General features: G+C 42.2%; 1 protein-coding gene across 7 annotated transcripts in view; it reads left to right on the forward strand.

Annotated features, from left to right (window-relative positions):
- The window catches only part of AK9 (adenylate kinase 9), a 160,785-nt gene that overhangs the window by 2,327 nt on the left and 138,526 nt on the right, over positions 1-19,932 (forward strand). For 5 of the 7 annotated variants that reach the window (XM_008263360.5, XM_070073706.2, XM_089333824.1 and 2 more), the window contains exons 2-5: positions 9,247-9,374; positions 10,602-10,665; positions 13,199-13,251; positions 13,351-13,447. In XM_008263360.5, coding sequence (XP_008261582.4) covers positions 9,258-9,374; positions 10,602-10,665; positions 13,199-13,251; positions 13,351-13,447 — 331 coding nt within the window. In that variant the 5' untranslated portion in view covers positions 9,247-9,257. The remainder of the gene's footprint in view (positions 1-9,246; positions 9,375-10,601; positions 10,666-13,198; positions 13,252-13,350; positions 13,448-19,932) is intronic. The other 2 variants (XM_089333825.1, XM_089333826.1) reach the window with 1 other exon arrangement.

The following is a 19,932-nucleotide window of genomic DNA, read 5'->3' on the forward strand; positions in this document are numbered from 1 at the left end:
TAGGCCTTTGCTGTCTTTAGAAGCAAGGCGCAGATCCACCTGCTCTCAAGGGAAGGGGATTCTACAAGCGTGTGACCCATTGGAGGAGTGCTAAGAGTGTGTTTGCCAAACTCTAAGTCCAGTCACACATTTCTTCCCCTGAACTCTTTTTCTCTTCTCATCTGACTTCTTTGAGGCCTTTGACGAAGCCACTCTGCATGGTCCTTCAAACTGAGGATCAAGAGTACTGCTTGAAAGCTCTGCCTGCCAGGAGGAGTCCCTCCAGCAGCCACCGTTCAGGGCCCCCTGTGAGCTACACTAGAGTCTGGACACGTTCCATTCATAGCCTGCACCAACGTAACATCATTCTCCGTGAAACTTTGTCATTTTGTGTCAGCTGTTCCCAAGGAACTGGGCATGAGGTGTGAGCTGAAAGAGAGCCAGTGGTACGTGAGACAGGTGATAAGGGGTCAGGGCTGCTTTTTATGAAACTTATTTGTGTCCTGGAAACCATCTTGGGCCTGAACCCAATGTTTTTTTTTTTTTTTTTTTATCTTTTATTTAATGAATATAAATTTCCAAAGTACGACTCATGGGTTACAATGGCTTCCCCCCCCATACCGTCCCTCCCACCCACAACCCTCCCCTTTCCCACTCCCTCTCCCCTTCCATTCACATCAAGATTCATTTTCGATTATCTTAATATACAGAAGATCAGCTTAGTATACCTTAAGTAAGGATTTCAACAGTTTGCTCCCACAAAGAAACATAAAGTGAAAAATAATAGATGATTTTTTTTTAAATGATGATGAAATCAGATCAGACCTATTGTCATGTTTAATCCCAGTGAGAGTCAAGTTGGGAATTGATAATTTCTTTTTTTTTTTTTACAGAAGATCAGTTTAGTGTACATTAAGTAAAGATTTCAATCGTTTGCACCCCCATAGAAACACAAAGTGAAATATACTGTTTGAGTACTCGTTATAGCATTAAGCCTCAGTGTACAGCACATTAAGGACAGAGATCCTACATGAGGAGTAAGTGCACAGTGACTCCTGTTGTTGACTTTACAAATTGACACTCCTGTTTATGGCATTAGTAATCTCCCTATGCACCAGTCATGAGTTTCCAAGGCTATGGAAGCCCCTTGAGTTCTCCGACTCTTATCTTGTTTAGACAAGGTCATAGTCAAAGTGGAGGTTCTCTCCTCCCTTCAGAGAAAGGCACCTCCCTCTTTGAAGACCTGTTCTTTCCACTGGGATCTCACTCACAGAGATCTTTTTGCCAGAGTGTCTTGGCTTTCCATGCCTGAAATACTCTTATGGGCTTTTCAGCCAGATCCGAGTGCCTTTAGGGCTGATTCTGAGGCCAGAGTGCTATTTAGGACATCCGCCATTCTATGAGTCTGCTGACTATCTCACTTCCCATGTTGGATCACTCTCCCCTTTATTTATTCTATCGGTTGGTGTTAGCAGATACTAGACTTGTTTATGTGCTCCCTTTGACTCTTAGTCCTTTCATTATGATCAATTGTGAACTGAAATTGATCACTTGGAATAGTGAGATGGCATTGGCACATGCCACCTTGATGGGATTGAATTGGAATCCCCTGGTATGTTTCCAACTCTACCAATTGGGGCAAGTCAGCCCGAGCATGCCCCAAATTATACATCTCTTCCCTCTCTTATTCCCACTCTTATGTTTAACAGGGATCACATTTCAGTTAATTTTCAACACTTAAGAATAACTGTGTGATAATTACAGAATTAAACCAGTCATATTAAGTAGAACAGACAAAAAAAAAATACTAAGAGGGATAATGTATTAAGTTGTCCATTAACAGTCAGGGCTATGCTGATCAAGTCACCATTTCTCATAGTGTCCATTTCACTTCAGGAGGTTTCCTTTTTGGTGTTCAGTCAGTTGTCACCGATCAGGGAGAACATATGGTATTTGTCCCTTTGGGACTGGCTTACTTCACTCAGCATGATGTGTTCCAGATTCCTCCATTTTGTTGCAAATGACTGGATTTCGTTGTTTCTTACTGTGGTATAGTATTCTAAAGAATACATATCCCATAATTTCTTTATCCAGTCTACCATTGATGGGCATTTAGGTTGGTTCCAGGTCTTGGCTATTGTGAATTGTGCTGCAATAAACATTAGGGTGCAGACCGCTTTTTTGTTTATCAATTTAAACTCCTTTGGGTAAATTCCAAGGAGTGGGATGGCTGGGTCGAGCGGTAGGGTTATATTCAGGTTTCTGAGGAATCTCCAGACTGATTTCCATAGTGGCTTGACCAGTTTGCATTCCCACCAACAGTGGGTTAGTGTCCCTTTTTCCCCACATCCTCGCCAGCATCTGTTGTTGGTAGATTTCTGAATGTGAGCCATTCTAACCGGGGTGAGGTGAAACCTCATTGTGCTTTTGATTTGCATTTCCCTGATTGCTAGTGACCTTGAACATTTTTTCATGTGCCTGTTGGCCATTTGGATTTCCTCTTTTGAAAAATGTCTATTGAAGTCCTTGGCCCATCTCTTAAGTGGGTTGTTGGTTTTGTTTTTGTGGAGTTTCTTGATCTCTTTGTAGATTCTGGTTATTAACCCTTTATCTGTTGCATAGTTTGCAAATATTTTTTCCCATTCTGTCGGTTGTCTCTTCACTCTCCTGACTGTTTCTTTTGCAGTACAGAAACTTCTCAATTTGATGCAATCCCAATAGTTGATTTTGGCTTTGACTGCCTGTGCCTCCCGGGTCTTTTCCAGAAATTCTTTGCCTGTGCCAATATCTTGAAGGGTTTCTCCAATGTTCTCTAATAACTTAATGGTGTCAGGACGTAGATTTAGGTCTTTAATCCACGTTGAGTGGATTTTTGTGTAAGGTGTAAGGTAGGGGTCTTGCTTCATGCTTCTGCACATGGAAATCCAGTTTTCCCAGCACCATTTATTGAATAGACTGTCCTTGCTCCAGGAATTAGTTTTAGATCCTTGATCAAATATAAGTTGGCTGTAGATGTTTGGATTGATTTCTGGTGTTTCAATTCTGTTCCATTGGTCTATCCATCTGTTTCTGTACCAGTACCATGCTGTTTTGATTACAACTGCCCTGTAGTATGTCCTGAAGTCTGGTATTGTGATGCCTCCGGCTTTGTTTTTGTTGTACAAGATTGCTTTAGCTATTCGAGGTCTCTTGTGCCTCCATATGAATTTCAGCATCATTTTTTCTAGATCTGCGAAGAATGTCTTTGGTATCTTGATTGGGATTGCATTGAATCTATAAATTGCTTTTGGGAGAATGGACATTTTGATGATATTGATTCTTCCAATCCATGAGCATGGAAGATTTTTCCATTTCTTGGTATCCTCTTCTATTTCTTTCTTTAAGGTTTTGTAATTTTCATCGTAGAGATCTTTAACGTCCTTGGTTAAGTTTATTCCAAGGTATTTGATTGTTTTTGTAGCTATTGTGAATGGGATTGATCTTAGCAGTTCTTTCTCAGTCATGGCATTGCTTGTGTATACAAAGGCTGTTGATTTTTGTGCATTGATTTTATATCCTGCCACTTTGCCAAACTCCTCTATGAGTTCCAATAGTCTCTTAGTAGAGTTCTTTGGATCCTCTAAATACAGAATCATATCGTCTGCAAAGAGGGATAGTTTGACTTCTTCCTTCTTGATTTGTATTCCTTTGATTTCTTTTTCTTGTCTGATGGCTCTGGCTAAAACTTCCAGAACTATGTTAAATAGCAGTGGTGAGAGTGGGCATCCCTGCCTGGTGCCAGATTTCAGTGGAAATGCTTCCAACTTTTCCCCATTCAATAGGATGCTGGCTGTGGGTTTTTTATAAATTGCTTTGATTATATTGAGGAATGCTGAACCCAATGTTTTATTTTGACCATTCCCTGGATTGCTGCTCCGCCTACCCAACTTTAGGACTTGGTCTGTCTGACACACCCAGCTCATGATGGGCAGGTGAATTGTGCAGTTCCTTCGTAGCCTATTCCCAGAAATCCATTCTCTACCAGAGCCAGGAGCATGCCAAGAGCTGCTCTTTGGAGAATAGCTCTCTGCTGCAGACTGCAAGGAGCTACACAGAGAGCTTCCGGCTGTGGCTTTCCTCTAACTCCATAACATACATCGCATACCTATAGCATCGTGAGATCTGGCCAGGTGGATGGCCCAGGAAGCAAAGCCCCTGCTGCCGTAGCTTGGAAGTGTTAGAGAGCTTCCTCTTGCTTTGACTGCACCACAAAACAGAGCTTTTCTAGTTACCTGTTAATGGGTCAGAACAGCATTTTCTTTTTTTTAAGATTTTATTTATTTGAGAAGTAGAGTTACAGACAGTGAGAGGGAGAGACAGAAAGGTCTTCTGACCATCGGTTCACTCTCCAAATGGCCGCGATGGCCAGAGCTACGCCAATCCGAAGCCAGGAGCCAGGTGCTTCTTCCCATTTCTCATGCGGGTGCAGGGGCCCAAGTACTTGGGGCATCCTCTACTGCTTTCCCAGGCCATAGCAGAGAGCTGGACTGGAGGAGGAGCAGCCAGTATTAGAACAGGCGCCCATATGGGATGCCAGCACCGCAGGTGGAGGATTAACCTACTGCGCCACGTCACTGGCCCCAGAACAGCATTTTCAAGTATGCTTTTCATGCTGTCTCCAAAAACAAAATAGACCTACAAAATACTGTGCCTCTCTTTTTTAAAGGGAGAAGGTGTAAGGTGCAATAACTTATCCTTTACCTTATGAGAATGTCTCCAGATGTCACTGGCCCTTTAAAATTTCACCAAAGCAGCAAGGATCACCTCCCACTTTGTTCTGCTCGTGTGCTCCTGAGGGCGTCCAGAATGCTTGCCACTGCCTGCTCACCAGCTCTGATATTGTCAGTATTGTGTATCAGCAAGCCACCTCTGCACTGTAATGTCACAGCGAGCAGGAGAGTCCTCAGTGTGACTGAATGTGCACTGCTGAGCCTTCTAAGAGAATACAGACTGCTCAGATCCTCTTTCTCGGTGGGGATCGAAATGAAGGCATGCATCTGCCACATCAGACTTGACATTCCAAGTACAAGAGGCTGTGCTGATCTGGTAAAGATCGCATCTGCGCAGCAGTTGCAGTTGGGCTGACCTTAGTTAGATTTACAGTGGGCTGCCCTCATCTGTTGTCCCCTTTCACTCTCTTTCTCTCTGTCTTTTGCACAAGCCAGGCTGGAGAACTAAGCAGGACCATGCATCTTTTAAATAATTTCGAGTAACACTCTTCATCCACGGTGATTTACTATGGTTTATCTTGCCCACAGGTTTCATGAGCTTCCACTTGGTCTCTTCTTTTTTTTTTAAAAAAAAAGATTTATTTATTTGTAAGTCAGAGTTACATAGAGAGAGGAGAGTCAGAGAGAAAGAGAGGTCTTGCATCTGATGGTTCATTCCCCAATTGGCCACAATGGCTGGAGTTGCACCAATCCAAAGCCAGGAGCCAGGAGCTTCTTCCAGGCCACCCACGCGGGTGCAGGGGCCCAAGGACTTGGGCCATCTTGTACTACTTTCCCAGGCCATAGCAGAGAGCTGGATTGGAAATGGAGCAGCCAGGTCTCGAACCAGCGCCCATATGGGATGCAGGCACTTCAGGCCAGGGTGTTAACCCTCTGTGCCACAGTGCCAGCCCCTTGGTCTCTTCTACCACACTGACATCTAACTCCCTAGACAGGGAACCACTGTGAAGGTTTTGCCATCTGCTGTCCCAGTTATGCACTCAAGGACCAGGAAATTAACCCTGGGATGATCCCACAGACCCACTGTACGTGGTGTAAGGCAGACTTAAGCAAGACTCCATGTATTACTGGCTCTCTATTTCTCCTCACTGTCACAGGGGAGCATGATGGCATTTTGGGATCTCCAGGCAGTGGTGTCAGCTCAGACCCTGTGTCCAACAGCCTTTAAAGAGGAGGATATTCCAGTTTCCATACTGTGCATTTCTCCTGTGAGTGGTTGTAGGTTCTCCTGGAACAGGACTGGGAGATCACGATTGTAAATACTTGCAGGGATGTAAGATCATTCTTCAGGGCTCCTAAACCCCTCTGTAGTACACGGGCTCTGGACCTGAAAACTGAGCAAGGAATCGTGATTTCCCTCGGTGATGGCTGACATCAGCTTTTGCGTCATTTGCTCTTTGTTCTTTTCACTGTCTCGGCTGCTCATTTGTGGAATGCCGTAGTTTATCAGCCGTTGTCACAGATCTCTGTGGGTCTTGCATGTTGCCATCTTGGACTTGCCTCTTATAAAAATCACAAAATATGTAGCTTTGGGGCTTAACTTTTTCTTGTTATTCTTCTGCATAACTCTTCAGAGGTTGATCCAGATTGTTGTGTGTATTGATAATTCATTTGTTTTTGTTACTGTCACACTCCATAGAGATGGACCAGTTTAAGTTTTCATCTGCAGAAGGACAACAGGATTATTTCCATTTGGGGACTGTTATGAGTAAAGCTGCCATAAATATTCATGTATAAATTCTTATGTGGACATAAATCCTCTGTTCTCTGTGATAAATGCCAAGGAGTGCAGTTGCTGGGTCATATGGTTATTGTGTGTTTTGGTTTTTTAAGAAACTGCCACACTATTGTGCCGTTTTAGATTCCTGCTGGCTGTATGTGAGGGGTCCAGTTTCTCCGCACCTTTACCAGCGTCTGGTGTTGTCCTTGTTTTTTTTTTTAGCCATTTTGATAAGTGTATAGTGATATCTCATTGTGGTTTTGATTTTCATTTGTCTAATGGCGAATGATCTGTAACATCTCTTTGTGTGTTTCTTTGTCATCTGTATAGCTTCTTTGGTGAAATGTCTCTTCAGATCTTTGGCCTATTTTCTAATTGGATCATGGGGTTTTTTGTTTGTTTATTTTTGTTTTTTGTTTTTTTTACTGTTGAGTTTTGAGAGTTCTTTATGTATAGCCAGTTTTCCTAAGTGATTCATCCTCTACTATATTTTACAATATTATAGGTGTGTTTGTATTTGGTAGGGCTGGCACCCCTTACTATGTCACACACACACAAATAATCAGATTATAATAATAATTTAAGTATATGTATTAATTTGAATATGGTTGATATCTTGACAAAATTCAATCTTTCCATATAGAAACATATTATGGTTCTTCATTGGTTTTTTAATATCCATCAGCAAGATTTTTTTAAAGATTTATTTATTTTATTTGAAAGTCAGAGTTACACAGAGAGAGGACAGGCAGAGAGAGAGAGAGAGGTCTTCCATCTGATGGTTCATTCACCAATTGGCCACAACGGCTGGAGCTGAGCCTATCCAAAGCCAGGTGCCAAGAACTTCCTCCAGGTCTGCCACATGAGTGCAGGGGCCCAAGTCGGGCCATCTTTCTCTGCTTTCCCAGGCCACAGCAGAGAGCTGGACCGGAAGTGGAGCAGCCGGGTCTCGAACCAGTGCCCATATGGGATGCTGGCACTTCAGGCCAGGGCGTTAACCCACTGCGCCACAGCACCAGCCCCAGCAAGATTTTATAATTAGTACACATTTCTTACTAAATGTATTTGTTTCTTGTATAGTTTTTGTACAGTTGTGAGATTTTGTTGTTATTGCTAGTCTAAAAGGAAAGTATTACTTTTTTTAAAAAAAATGTATATCATCTTAATTATAGTATTTAAGAGTGCTAATAAATAATAACATTATCATTATTTGTTAATATTTTATAATTTTACTTTGATATAATATTTGGAAAAACATTATTTCTTTTTACTTTTCAAGAATTAGAATTTTTTTAACGATTTATTTTATTTATTTGAAAGAGAGTTACAGAGAGAGGTAGAGACAGAGAGAGATCTTCCATCTGCTGATTCACTCCCCAGATGGCTGCAACAGCCAGAGCTGAGCTGATCCAAAGCCAGAAGCCAGGAGCTTCTCCCGAGTCTCCCACATGAGTCCAGGGACCCAGGCACTTGGGCCATTCTCCACGGCTCTCCCAGGCGCATCAGCAGGGAGCTGGATCGGAAATTGAAGCCAGGACTTGAACTGGTGCCCATATGGGATGCCAATGCTGTAGGCCAAGGCTTTAACCCACCGTACCACAGTACTAGCCCAAGAATTAGAATTTTTGAAATTACTTTTATGGGGCTGGCACTGTAGCACAGTAGGTTAATCCTCCGCCTGCAGCACTGGCATCCCATGGGGCACCAGTTCTAGTCCTAGATGCTTCTCTTCTGATACAGCTGTCTGCTATAGCCTGGGAAAGCAGTACAAGATGGCCCAAGTCCTTGGGCCCCTGAACCCACATGGGAGAACCAGAAGAAGCTCCTGACTTTTGGCTCCTGGCTTCGGATCAGCTCAGCTCTGGCTGTTGCTGCCATTTGGAAAGTGAACCAGCAGATGGAAGACCTTTCTCTCTGTCTCTCCCTCTCACTGTAACTTTACCTCTCAAATAAATTAAATTAAAAAGTACTTTTATAATTATTTTTAATGTTATTTCATCATGGTTGGGAGCTATGACCTATGTTATTTTTACTATTTACATATTAGAAATATTCTAGATTATATGTAAATATTTTGTGAGTATAAATATGTAAATAATTTAAAAGTTCTTGACGACGAGAATGGTCTTTTATGTAAAAACAAATTTTCAATACTACTACCTACTTTGTTTCTGATTGATCCAACAGAACCATTGTAAGTGGAAAACTTAGTTCTTATAATGTTTTAAATTGGGGCTCTGTGCTTGGAAATCTATTTAATACTCAAAATAACAAAACATTTCTATAAATAATTTTTAAAATAAATAAATATATATTCTGATAGGCATTATATGTTCCTATAAACATTAGCCAAAGTTTCCTAAAATGTAAAAATATGAATCTAATAAACTTAGCTAGTATTGTCTTTTGTGTTTGTGGCAAAACATATATATACTCCTATGTATGTATATATAATACACTTAATGTAAGCATAAGGACATATGTGTATTTATACATATATGGATGTACTATTTTCCTTAATCTGATCTTCTCAGGACAGTGTATTTGAGCTCTATTTTATACAGCATGTAGTTGCACTTCTGTTTGTGTCTCAAACTAAGAGACTGCTACTATAATAGATGAGTTTATTTTATTTTCAATTTCTGACAAAAACCCACGTGTTTAGTGGTATGGAGCAGCTTTCGGACCATGTGAATTCACACATTATTCCAGCTCTCTGTAGTCTGCCTACTCCAACCCAATTAGGTTCTTTAACATTCTTACTCTTTCTTTTTCTAGTATTTTGCATTATGACTTCTCAAGAGAAGACAGAAGAGTATCCTTTTGCTGATATATTTAGTGAAGATGAGATTGAAAGAAATTTTTTATTGTCCAAACCTGTTTGCTTTGCTGTATTTGGAAAACCAGTAAGTCATCTCTTCTGGCCTATTACTCAGTATTTTATTTAGTTTTTAAACCATAATCTTATAAGTTAGCATATAAAAATGAAAACTATATAGTATGCTAATAGAGTGTATGACAGGTTTTTATTGTATAACTTAAAATGTGATATAATATTGATTATAAATTTATAACTTTTTTATACATTGTAATTTAAGAGGAGCCTAGGATGTATTTATGTTCATTTTTAAATGTGAGGAAATTAATTCACCCAAACACTGCTCCATGATCATTGTCAGCAGTATGTGATCTAAAGTTATGTCACACTGGATTTGCCTCTACAACTTTCTTTGAAATTGTTGTGAGACTTCCAGATTTGTGATGATAGGACACTCTCAAGACAAGTTGAGAGCTTGTCATGTTAACACCTGAAGCTAATAAGAGGCAATGTTGGGTCTTTACGTACAGTGTGTTAGAGGATCCACATATCATCTTGCCACAAAACAGAAAGAAACCAAAAATGGCTGTCAGAGAAGTTTGCCTTTCTGGACAGTTCTGGCAATGACCTGTAGATGGTGCTATTTTCAGCCTGTGGGCTAGTTGATGGCTGGCGTCAGAGGGCCCTGAGCTGGCTAATGAAACAGCCTCTCCAGAGCACCAGAGATGATTCCTGGATCTCTTCTTTAATTTTATAGGGACCTTAGGACAAGCACAAAGAGAGTTCCAACAACTTTTATTATTTCTATAAATATAATAGAATTTTGAGAAGTCAACTATAATGCAATCAGATGCAAATATTACCTCATGAATAATGGCCTTTTATCTTAAAAATATAATTTCCAAAGATGTCAGTTAAGGATTTTGTTCTGCCATCAAAAAATTTGTTGTTATAAATTTTTTTAGGGAAATAAGTTGATGAATGTCAATAGAATTGCAGTGGTTTGTAATTAAAATCACAAAATTTTACAATGAAAGAGTTTACCTCCATAATGCTTTAGCTTCCTGATTTCAGAGCTATTTTCCTAATTTAAAAGATTTTATTTAAATCACTTCCGGAAATGTGGCCAATACAAGGGTTAGTAGAAGAAACAAAGCTGTAAATGCCTGCAGTCTATTCCTCATTTTTTACAGGAAAAATACGTTGTAACATTGATATGATAGTAACTATAACAGGATCTTTAAAAATTGCTATATCTCTTTCACTGTCAGATGACTGTACTACTGGGTTTTAAATGGTCATTCTCTTTTTAAAGGGAGTTGGGAAGACAACATTAGCCAATCAGATTGCACAAACATGGAAATGTATTCGTGTTGAAGGTAAACTTTATCTTTTTCCCCAAATGCTTTATTGTGAAAACTTCTAAAGATATGTAACAGAACTATACAGTGAATATCATATACCTGTTTTGTCCACCACCGTCTAGAATCTATGATTAACATTTTGCTCTAATTGCTTTAGCATACATCTATCCACCTATCAACCCAGCAATTACCATGTTATCTTTATAATAGCATCAATCCCTTCATGCCTCACCCTTCTATTAGTCCTCGTTTTGTTTATAGGATTTAGGGGGCTTATGAAATGGCCTTGACTCCATCTTACTGACTCAGACCCTTGAATTGCCTGATTTGGAACTATTTGGGAAATGTGTGCTTTGCATATCTTCTTTTTTTTTTTTTTTTTGACAGGCAGAGTGGACAGTGAGAGAGAAAGACAGAGAGAAAGGTCTTCCTTTGCCGTTGGTTCACCTCCAATGGCCGCCGCGGCCAGCGCGCTGCGGCCAACGCACCACGCTGATCCGATGGCAGGAGCCAGGTACTTCTCCTGGTCTCCCATGGAGTGCAGGGCCCAAGTACTTGGGCCATCCTCCACTGCACTCCCTGGCCACAGCAGAGAGCTGGCCTGGAAGAGGGGCAACCGGGACAGAATCCGGCACCCCGACCGGGACTAGAACCCGGTGTGCCGGTGCTGCAAGGCGGAGGATTAGCCTAGTGAGCCGTGGCGCCAGCCTGCATATCTTCTTAGGAAGCATGAGAAGGAAAGAACTCTCACAACTTTTCTTGAAACCACTTGCCAGAACTTATTTTCAATGCTAAATTTTACTTTTTGTATATAAAGTATATTTTTGTTTATATCCTTGCATTCTCTGCAGTATATAAGACAAGGGGTTGATATCTTAATATGTAAGTATTATCCTCACCAGTAGAGTTATATGCCAGAAAAAAAATTATATACCAGAAGGAAAAGAAGGATTAGGCAATTCATAAAAGTAACAATAAAAAGGCTATATAAGAAAAAAGAGTTTAACCTCATTGTTGGTCAATGAAATCTTAATTGAAATAATATTGATCCATATTTGCCTGTCAACTGGCAGTGAATCTTTTAAAGCTGCTGTAGCCGAGGTATGTTCTTGGCCTGGTGGTGAAGATGCCACTTGGGACACCTACATCCCTTGTCAGAGTGCCTGGAATAGAGTTCCGGCTGCACTGCCAATTCCAGCTTCCTGCTAATGCATTCCCTAGGAGGCAGCAGGTGGTGGCCCATGTAGCTGGTTCCCTGGAGATACCTGAATTGACTCCCTGGCCCCCAGCTTTGGCCCATACCCAGCTGTTGCAGGCATTTGGGGAGGGAACCAGTCAGTGGGAGATACCCCTCTCCCCCCACCAACAAATAAATTTTTAAATTACTATAGTCATTGTTGGAGAAGGTGTTATGAAGTAGGCATTCCATACTGCTAGTAAAATTGTGATCTGGTATAGTAGGGATGTGACAGGGTGGAGAACCATTTGGTAATACATAGCACACCCACAGAACTTCAAAATTTGCCTCTTCCCTTGAACAAAATATTTCTCCTCTAGGAAATCTTAAAGAATACCAGTGACATAGTGATATCATTTGGCTTCTGGGTGCTCCCCTAGGTCAAAGTTCTATCTTTCCTGATGTTCTCCATGAAGGGATAGCATATATCATCTCAGAAAGGAAATAAATCACTGGAATTTCAGCCCAGCACCCCACTTTCTAATGAGTGTTTATCTATTTTAATATTTCTTGATGCATACTTTCACTTTATATCATCAATGTGCAAAGTTAATGGGCTCTGGACATAACTGTATGTCTCCAAAAGTTTCTGAACAAATACTCATACACTGATGTACACTTTCTTTAAAGATTTGTTTATTTGAAAGGCAGAGTTACAGAGAGGCAGAGAGAGAGAGCGAGAGAGAGAGAGAGAGAGAGAGGTCTCTGATTCACTCCCCAAATAGCCGCAGCGGCTGGAGCTGAGCCAATCTGAAGCCAGGAGCCAGGAGCTTCTTCCAAGTTTCCCACGTGGATGCAGGGGCCCAAGCACTTGGGCCATCTTCTACTGCTTTCCTAGGCCATAGCAGAGAGCTGGATTGGAAGTGGAGCAGCCGGGACTCAAACCAGCACCCATGAGGGATGCTGCACTGCAGGTAGAGGCTTAGCCTACTACACCACAGCGCCAGCCCCTAATGTACACTTCTGTGTGATACTTTACAACTTACAAACCACTCTCAAATGCACCACCTCATCTTCCAATCTCTTGTATACTACACAGGGCCTATCCATCCCAGGCCCAGAGGTGTGTAGGGAGTTAGCTCCCCAAGTGTCTTCAGCCAGCAACTGGCGGCGACAACTTCTCTATGAATTTGATTCTTCTGCTCCTGTTTTGGTTAGTCTTTAAACTACATAATGTGTGTGGATGTGTATCGTATATCATAGTTACCTACAGATGTTAATTTTTGTTACCAGTCACGAGATGTTCAAAAGTGTTTCTTATTTTGACTATCCTATTACCAGTTTGTGCTAATATTTCAAATTCATTTTTAGCATTACCAGTTTTGGAAGAATACATTGCTGTCGAAAACGAATTAGGAAGTATGGTAAACAAATCTAAATTTCAAACTTACTGTAATTACAAAAAAAGCCCTGTGTCACAGATGTATTATAGAGTAACATACAATGTCTGTGTCTGTCCTTAGTTGAAATCGATGCTGTTCAGTGGTCAAAGCATTCCAGATGAACTTGTCATCAAGCTAATACTGGAAAAGATCAACTCCCCAGAAGTGTCTCACTTTGGTATGCATGTTCTACACCTGCCACCGGTAAAACCGCCTTAACACTAGGGCTGTGTCAGAGACACAGATAGTTGCTGGGGTCGCTCTTTCTCTTGTCTCGGCACAAACACTGGGTATCTGGATTCAGCTGAGCAGTTCAGATAGTTTTATTTGCTTGTTTACTTGGTTTTTATTCTATACATGTAAGAAAACATTACTTTTATCTTTATATGGCCCGGTTTTATTTAGCATTGTGTCATTCAACAAAAGCGTCAGAAAGCTTCCGTGGCTCACCTGGTAATGCTCATAGCCGCTGATTAGAACTGCCACATTCACCCCGAGTCTTGTGACTCAGTCCTGTCGTTGGGTGGGTCTCTCTGTGTAAATCAACCCTCACAAGGCAGGAATGGGAACAGGAACAGCACCAACTTTCATCTGGCTCCAGATCCTGGCAGACTTCAGCCTGTCTCAACAGTCAGCCCTCCGACTCCGAATGTGAAAATTCAAGTACGGATGGATGCTGAGCAAGGGCTTGGGGTCTGTGATTTCTCAAGACCAAAACCACTGGAGCTCAGAATGACTAAAAAGAAAAGAGCAAACTCTAAGACATTTTGCAAAAGAAAGGGAAAAAATGAAGATGAGCTTGGGAGAAAATCATCTACCTGAAGTAGGCTTATTAAATGAAAGAAGGAAATCTTAGACAGCTGCTTTATAGTCTCAGTAAGTTAGAAGAGTGCATTGTAACTGTTAAGAACACAGATGAAAATACCGTGTGGTAAAGTAAAGCCAAGACTGCCAGAGTAAATCAATAATGGAAGCAGCAGAAGCAGACTTACAGTGCAAATGTGTGACCATAGTCTCCGTAGACCGAAAGCTCGCTGTCTACATAGATCACATGTGTATGTAGATGGTCCGTAGAATGAATTATGTTTATCCATGTACATATAGACCTCTATAATTCATAATTATGTATATAATACATATATGACTTTTCTATGTATATTATAAATACCTCTGTAATATAGATACATAATGGCACAAACAGGCAGATAGAGCTTATCTGTAAACCATCTATCCATGCATCAGTGATCAAGATGATGAAGCAGGGAGAAATACCCAGAATGTAGGAGGTTAGATGAACAAAAGGGTAAAAGGGCAATCACAAAATTCTAAATTAGGTCACTAAATCACCTCAGAACGCATAATAAAGGATGCGGTGGGCTTTGGCTTAGTGGTTAAATAGATGCTTGGGTGCCTGCATCCCATATTAGAGTGTCTGGTTCAAGTCCAGCTATCCCAATTCTGACCCAACTTCCTGCTGATACAGATCCTGGGAGGCAGTAGTGACAGCTCAAGTACTTGAGTTGCTGCCGCCAACATGAGAGACCTAGATTGAGTTCTGGGCTCCTGGCTTTTGCCTGGCCTAGCTCTGGCTGTTGTGGGCATTTGGCACACACACACACACACACACACATACATACACATACACACACACTACACACCTCTCAAAGAAAATGAAAAATAATTTTAAGCGTATTAATTGAAACTGAAGCTTCCATTTGGGTAGGTAGCTATATTATTACACTCTCCATTGCTATGACAAAATGCCTGAGGCTAGGTACTCTTGTAGAGAAGAGGCTTATTTAGTTTGCAGCCTTGGAGGTGGAAAGTCCAGACAGTATGATGCTGGCTCTATTCAGCACCCCCTCCCCCACCTTGGCTGCATCCTATCATGGTGGGAGCAGGTGGGGCAGGGGGAGATCACATGCAAGACAGGGCCAGTGTTGCTCTTTGATAACAACCTTCTCGGTTGGTGCCGCAGCTCACTAAGCTAATCCTCCACCTGCGGTGCCGGCACCTCGGGTTCTAGTCCCCGTCAGGGCACCGAATTCTGTCCCGGTTGCTCCTCTTCCAGTCCAGCTCTCTGCTGTGGCCTGGGAGTGCAGTGGAGGATGGCCCAGGTCCTTGGGCCCTGCAACTGCATGGGAGACCAGGAGGAAGCACCTACCTGGCTTCTGGCTTTGGATCAGCGCAGCACACCAGCCACAATGCACCAGCTGTAGTGGCCACTTGTGGGGTGAACCAACAGGAAAAGGAAGACCTTTCTCTCTGTCTCTCTCTCACTGTCTAACTCTGCCTGTCAAAAAAAATAAAAAATATATTAAAAAAAAACAACCTTCTCATAGACTAACAATTAACAGTAGTATTATAGTCCCTCGAGAACTACAATAATTCCTTCCTAGGGCAGCTCCCCGATGACCCAGTCATCCCCTGCCAGGCTCCACCTCTTCCAGCTTCCACCACCTTCCAACTCTGTCTGTGCCAGGGACCAGGCTTCCAACACATGAACCTTTGGAGGACGCACCCAAACCATATCCAAACCAAGCAGCATGCAACTATCTATTTGTTTATACTTTCTCTCATCCTTTAAAAATTTAGAGTGGCTCTGTGAGTGAGATCCCAGTGGAAAGAATAGGTCTTCAAAGAAGGAGGTACCTTTCTCTGAAGGGAGGAGAGAACTTCCACTTTGAGTGTGACCTTGTCTAAATAAGATAAAAGTCGGTGAACTCAAAAGGCTTCCATAGCCTTGGAAACTCATGACTGGAGCATAGGGAGATTACTGATGCCATAAACAGGAGTGTCAATTCGTAGAGTCAACAACAGGAGTCACTGTGCACTTACTCCTCATGTAGGATCTCTGTCCTTAATGTGCTGTACATTGAGATTTAATGCTATAACGAGTACTCAAACAGTATTTTTCACTTTGTGTTTCTATGTGGGTGCAAACTGTTGAAATCTTTATTTAATGTATACTAAACTGATCTTCTGTATATAAAGAAAATTGAAAATGAATCTTGATAAGAATGGAAGGGGAGAGAGAGCGGGAAAGGGGAGGGTTGCGGGTAGGAGGGAAGTCATTGGGGGTGGGGGGGAGTCAATGTAGTCCATAAGCTGTACTTTGGAAATCTATATTCATTAAATAAAAGTTAAAAAAAATTTAGAGTGGCTTACACGGCTACGAAAACATATAAGCACTGATGAAAAGAGAAAGGAAAAAAACCAACATGCAGAAAGAAACTTAGTTGTGTCAGTCACACTGTTCATAACCTTTTAAAATTCTTATTAAGGAAGAGCTCAGACAAAAATAGATGAATACAAAAATCCCCAACACATGGGCACATCCCCCAGCTTCAGCCATGACAGTTCTTGTCTAGTCTTATTTCTTCTATACCTCTGCCTATTCTCCTCTCCCAACATATTTTACTTTGAAGCCAATCCATATCATATCAATTCATCTGTAAGTTTTTCAGAATGTATCTTTAAGAAGGTGACTTTTAAAATGTGTTACTGCACCTAAAAGTTACTTATTATTTTATATCATCCACTAACAAGTCTAAGATTTCATGGATTGCCTCAGGTTTGGGTTTTGTTTTCATCTTTGTTTTTTATTTTTTTTAAAGATTTATTTATTGAAAGTCAGAGTTGCACAGAGAGGAGAGGCAGAGAGAGAGAGAGAGAGAGAGGTCTTCCATCTGATGGTTCACTCCCCAATTGGCTGCAACAGCTGGAACTGTGCCGATCCGAAGCCAGGAGATTCCTCCAGGTCTCCCACATGGGTGCAGGGGCCCATGGACATGGGCCATCTTCTGCTGCTTTCCCAGGCCACAGCAGAGAGCTGGGCAGGAAGTGGAGCAGCCGGGTCTCGAACCGGCACCCTTATGGGATGCCGGTGCTTCAGGCCAGGGCGTTAACCCGCTGGGCCACAGCACCAGCCCCTGTTTTTGTTTTTTAAAGTAGGATCTAACCAGGTCTTACATACTGCAGTTACTAGTATATCTTAAGTCTTAGGTAATCTGAATGTTTCCCCTATCTCTATCTTCTTATGTTTCTTTGCTGAAGGAACTGGCTTTGCAGTTTCTCACATTCTGGATTTGGTATCATGTAATGTTTTCCTCTGTTCCCAATAATTATGTACACTGGTACTTGTCCTGGGAGCTGTCAGATAAAAAAAAGGTTTTGATGATTTCCCGAGTCTGAGGGCCGCTCTCACTGTGCTAGCCATGCACAGCTGGGCTCAGGTGAGGGCTGCGGTGGAGACAGAACCTAGAGCCCTTTCTGCATAGCCTCCCCTGAGCCATCCTTGAGCATCCCTGAGGAAATGTTTGTGGAGCCTGACACATTGCCGACCGCAGTTTGGAATTCAGTTAAGATTCCCAGCAAGGCTTCTCATTCTGATGTTTGGTCTTAGTAGTGTGATAGAGGGTAGAAACACAGTTGAAAGTTAACAACTTCTAAAACATGGATGTCAACTTGGGACAGGGACTGGCCGAGGCTGGATACTGGATGATTCCAAACTCTCAGAGAGGTGTGTTCTGCCAGAGATAGTGCACAGTAGAGTATTGCCAGATTCAACTTGAATTATTTTTTCTGTACCAGAAACGTTTTGTACTTGGAGTTTCAATTACTATTTTTTTAAGATGTATTTATTTATTTATTTATTTGAAAGGCAGAATTACAGAGAGGCAGAGGCAGAGAGAGAGAGAGTTCTTCCATCCACTGGTTCACTCCCCAGATGGCTGCATCGGTCAGAACTGGACTGATCTGAAGCCAGGAACCTGGAGCTTCTTTTGGGTTTCCCACATGGGTTCAGGAACCCCAAGGACTTGAATCATCTTCCACTGCTTTCCTAGATACAATAGCAGGGAGCTAGATTGGAAGTGGAAGAGCCAGGACACGAACCAGCGCCTCTATGGGATGTCGGCACTGCAGGCAGCGATTTTACCCGTTATGCCATGCACCAACCCCTCCATTACTATTTTTAAAGGACCTATGTAACCTACAGTTACAATCTTTCATGCTATGCTGACCTTTAATCAAAGTCAATTTGTGAGAATGACATCCTCATCCGAGAGAAAAAACTCCCTTGACTCCTGCTTCTAGAGTCGGGAAAAATTCATTTTCCCCAGTGAATAATGGATGGCCCTAGTCTGGGCAGTCCTGCCCCAGGAATGTCACTGTGTGAATGGTCTTGCAAGTCTTCAGTCGCCAGTGCACCTAGTCATGTCAGTGGCCTCAGGTCAGATGGATACTAAGACTGGTTAGGCATAATACTACCTGATTTCTGCAAATCTCTTATCACTTTAGTCTGAAGACAGGAACCTGCCACCATCAGCTTCATGGAAGATGGAAAGTCTTTCTCTTTCTGACTATGGCACCTATACTTCCGTCTCACACATGTGTCTGGGAGTGAAGGAGTTGACAGTGGGCTCAGAAGCTCTGATCTGTTTACTAAGCAGTGTGGCCCTGAGATCTTTCCAGAATTGGATCTGGAGTACTAGGTTATTCCAGTCTACCTCTGCAATGGCAAGGCTAACTTAAATAACATGCCTGTCTATCCTACACCTCCTCCCCTAGTCACATTGCTTTCATAGAAGTATATGAAGAAAATACAGCTTCACACAGACATGGAGTTAGAAAGGAGAGGTGTATTTTAATAGACTTTGGAATAATAGTGTATATTCTTGATCCTATACCTAGAAACTGGAAGGTTTGTTTTTTAATTATTTATTTGAAAGAATTACAGAGAGGTAGAGACAAAGAGAGAGATCTTCCATCTGCTGCTTCATTCCCCAATGGCTACAATGGCTGCAGCTGGTACAGGCCAAAGCTAGGAGCTTTGTCTGGGTCTCCCACATGGAAGCAGGGACTCAAACACTTGGGCCATCCTCCAGCTGCTTTCTGGGGCACATTAGCTGGAAGCTGGATTGGAAGTGGAGCAGCCAGGACTCGAACTGTCACTCATATGGAATGCTGTTGCTACAAACAGAGACTTCACACGCTATACCACAGCGCCAGCCCCACAACTGGAAGCTTTTATAAACGTTAATCACATTGTGGAATCTGAAACCACATCAGTGAGCTTTTCAAACTTGCATGAAAACCCACAGGTCTGGAGGTCGAGCAAGATTGCAGCTGAGTAGAATACTCCAGCAGCTGTCTCCTCACAGAAATCAATTTGGACAGCTGTGCGTGTACCAGATCACCTTGACAAGAACTAAGGAAGGCAGGTGATAGATCACAGTGCCTGGTTTTAGTGCAATAAGAAAAGATACATTGAAGAAAACAGGAAAAAGAACTGCTTTTCTCACCTCTCCCCAGCTCCAAGCAGAGAGATGCCTGCCATTTGGGAGAGGAAGAGGGAATTAGGAGCCATCTTTAGACTTGAAACCCAGTCGGAAGCCCACCACAGTGAAATGCAGTGCTAGACTGGGCACTGGGCCCTCCTTCCAGGCTGATACCTTTCCACCAAGCCAAGTGACCATCCTATCACCTGGCGTGCACCCCTGAGAAAACACAGGTCCCTGTAACTGCGAGACTCAGGGGCAGTCTAGCTTGGTGTCAGCCTCGGAAGCCACAGAACTGCCTTCACCATCCCACCCCCGGCCTCAGGCAACAGAGAGGAAAGAATAAGGCTCCAGCTTCTGGAGAATAGTGCAGGAAAGGGAG

This window comes from Oryctolagus cuniculus, chromosome 5, assembly GCF_051225735.1.
Source record: "Oryctolagus cuniculus isolate XC-2025 breed Fujian yellow rabbit chromosome 5, ASM5122573v1, whole genome shotgun sequence".
Classification (NCBI taxonomy): domain Eukaryota; kingdom Metazoa; phylum Chordata; class Mammalia; order Lagomorpha; family Leporidae; genus Oryctolagus; species Oryctolagus cuniculus.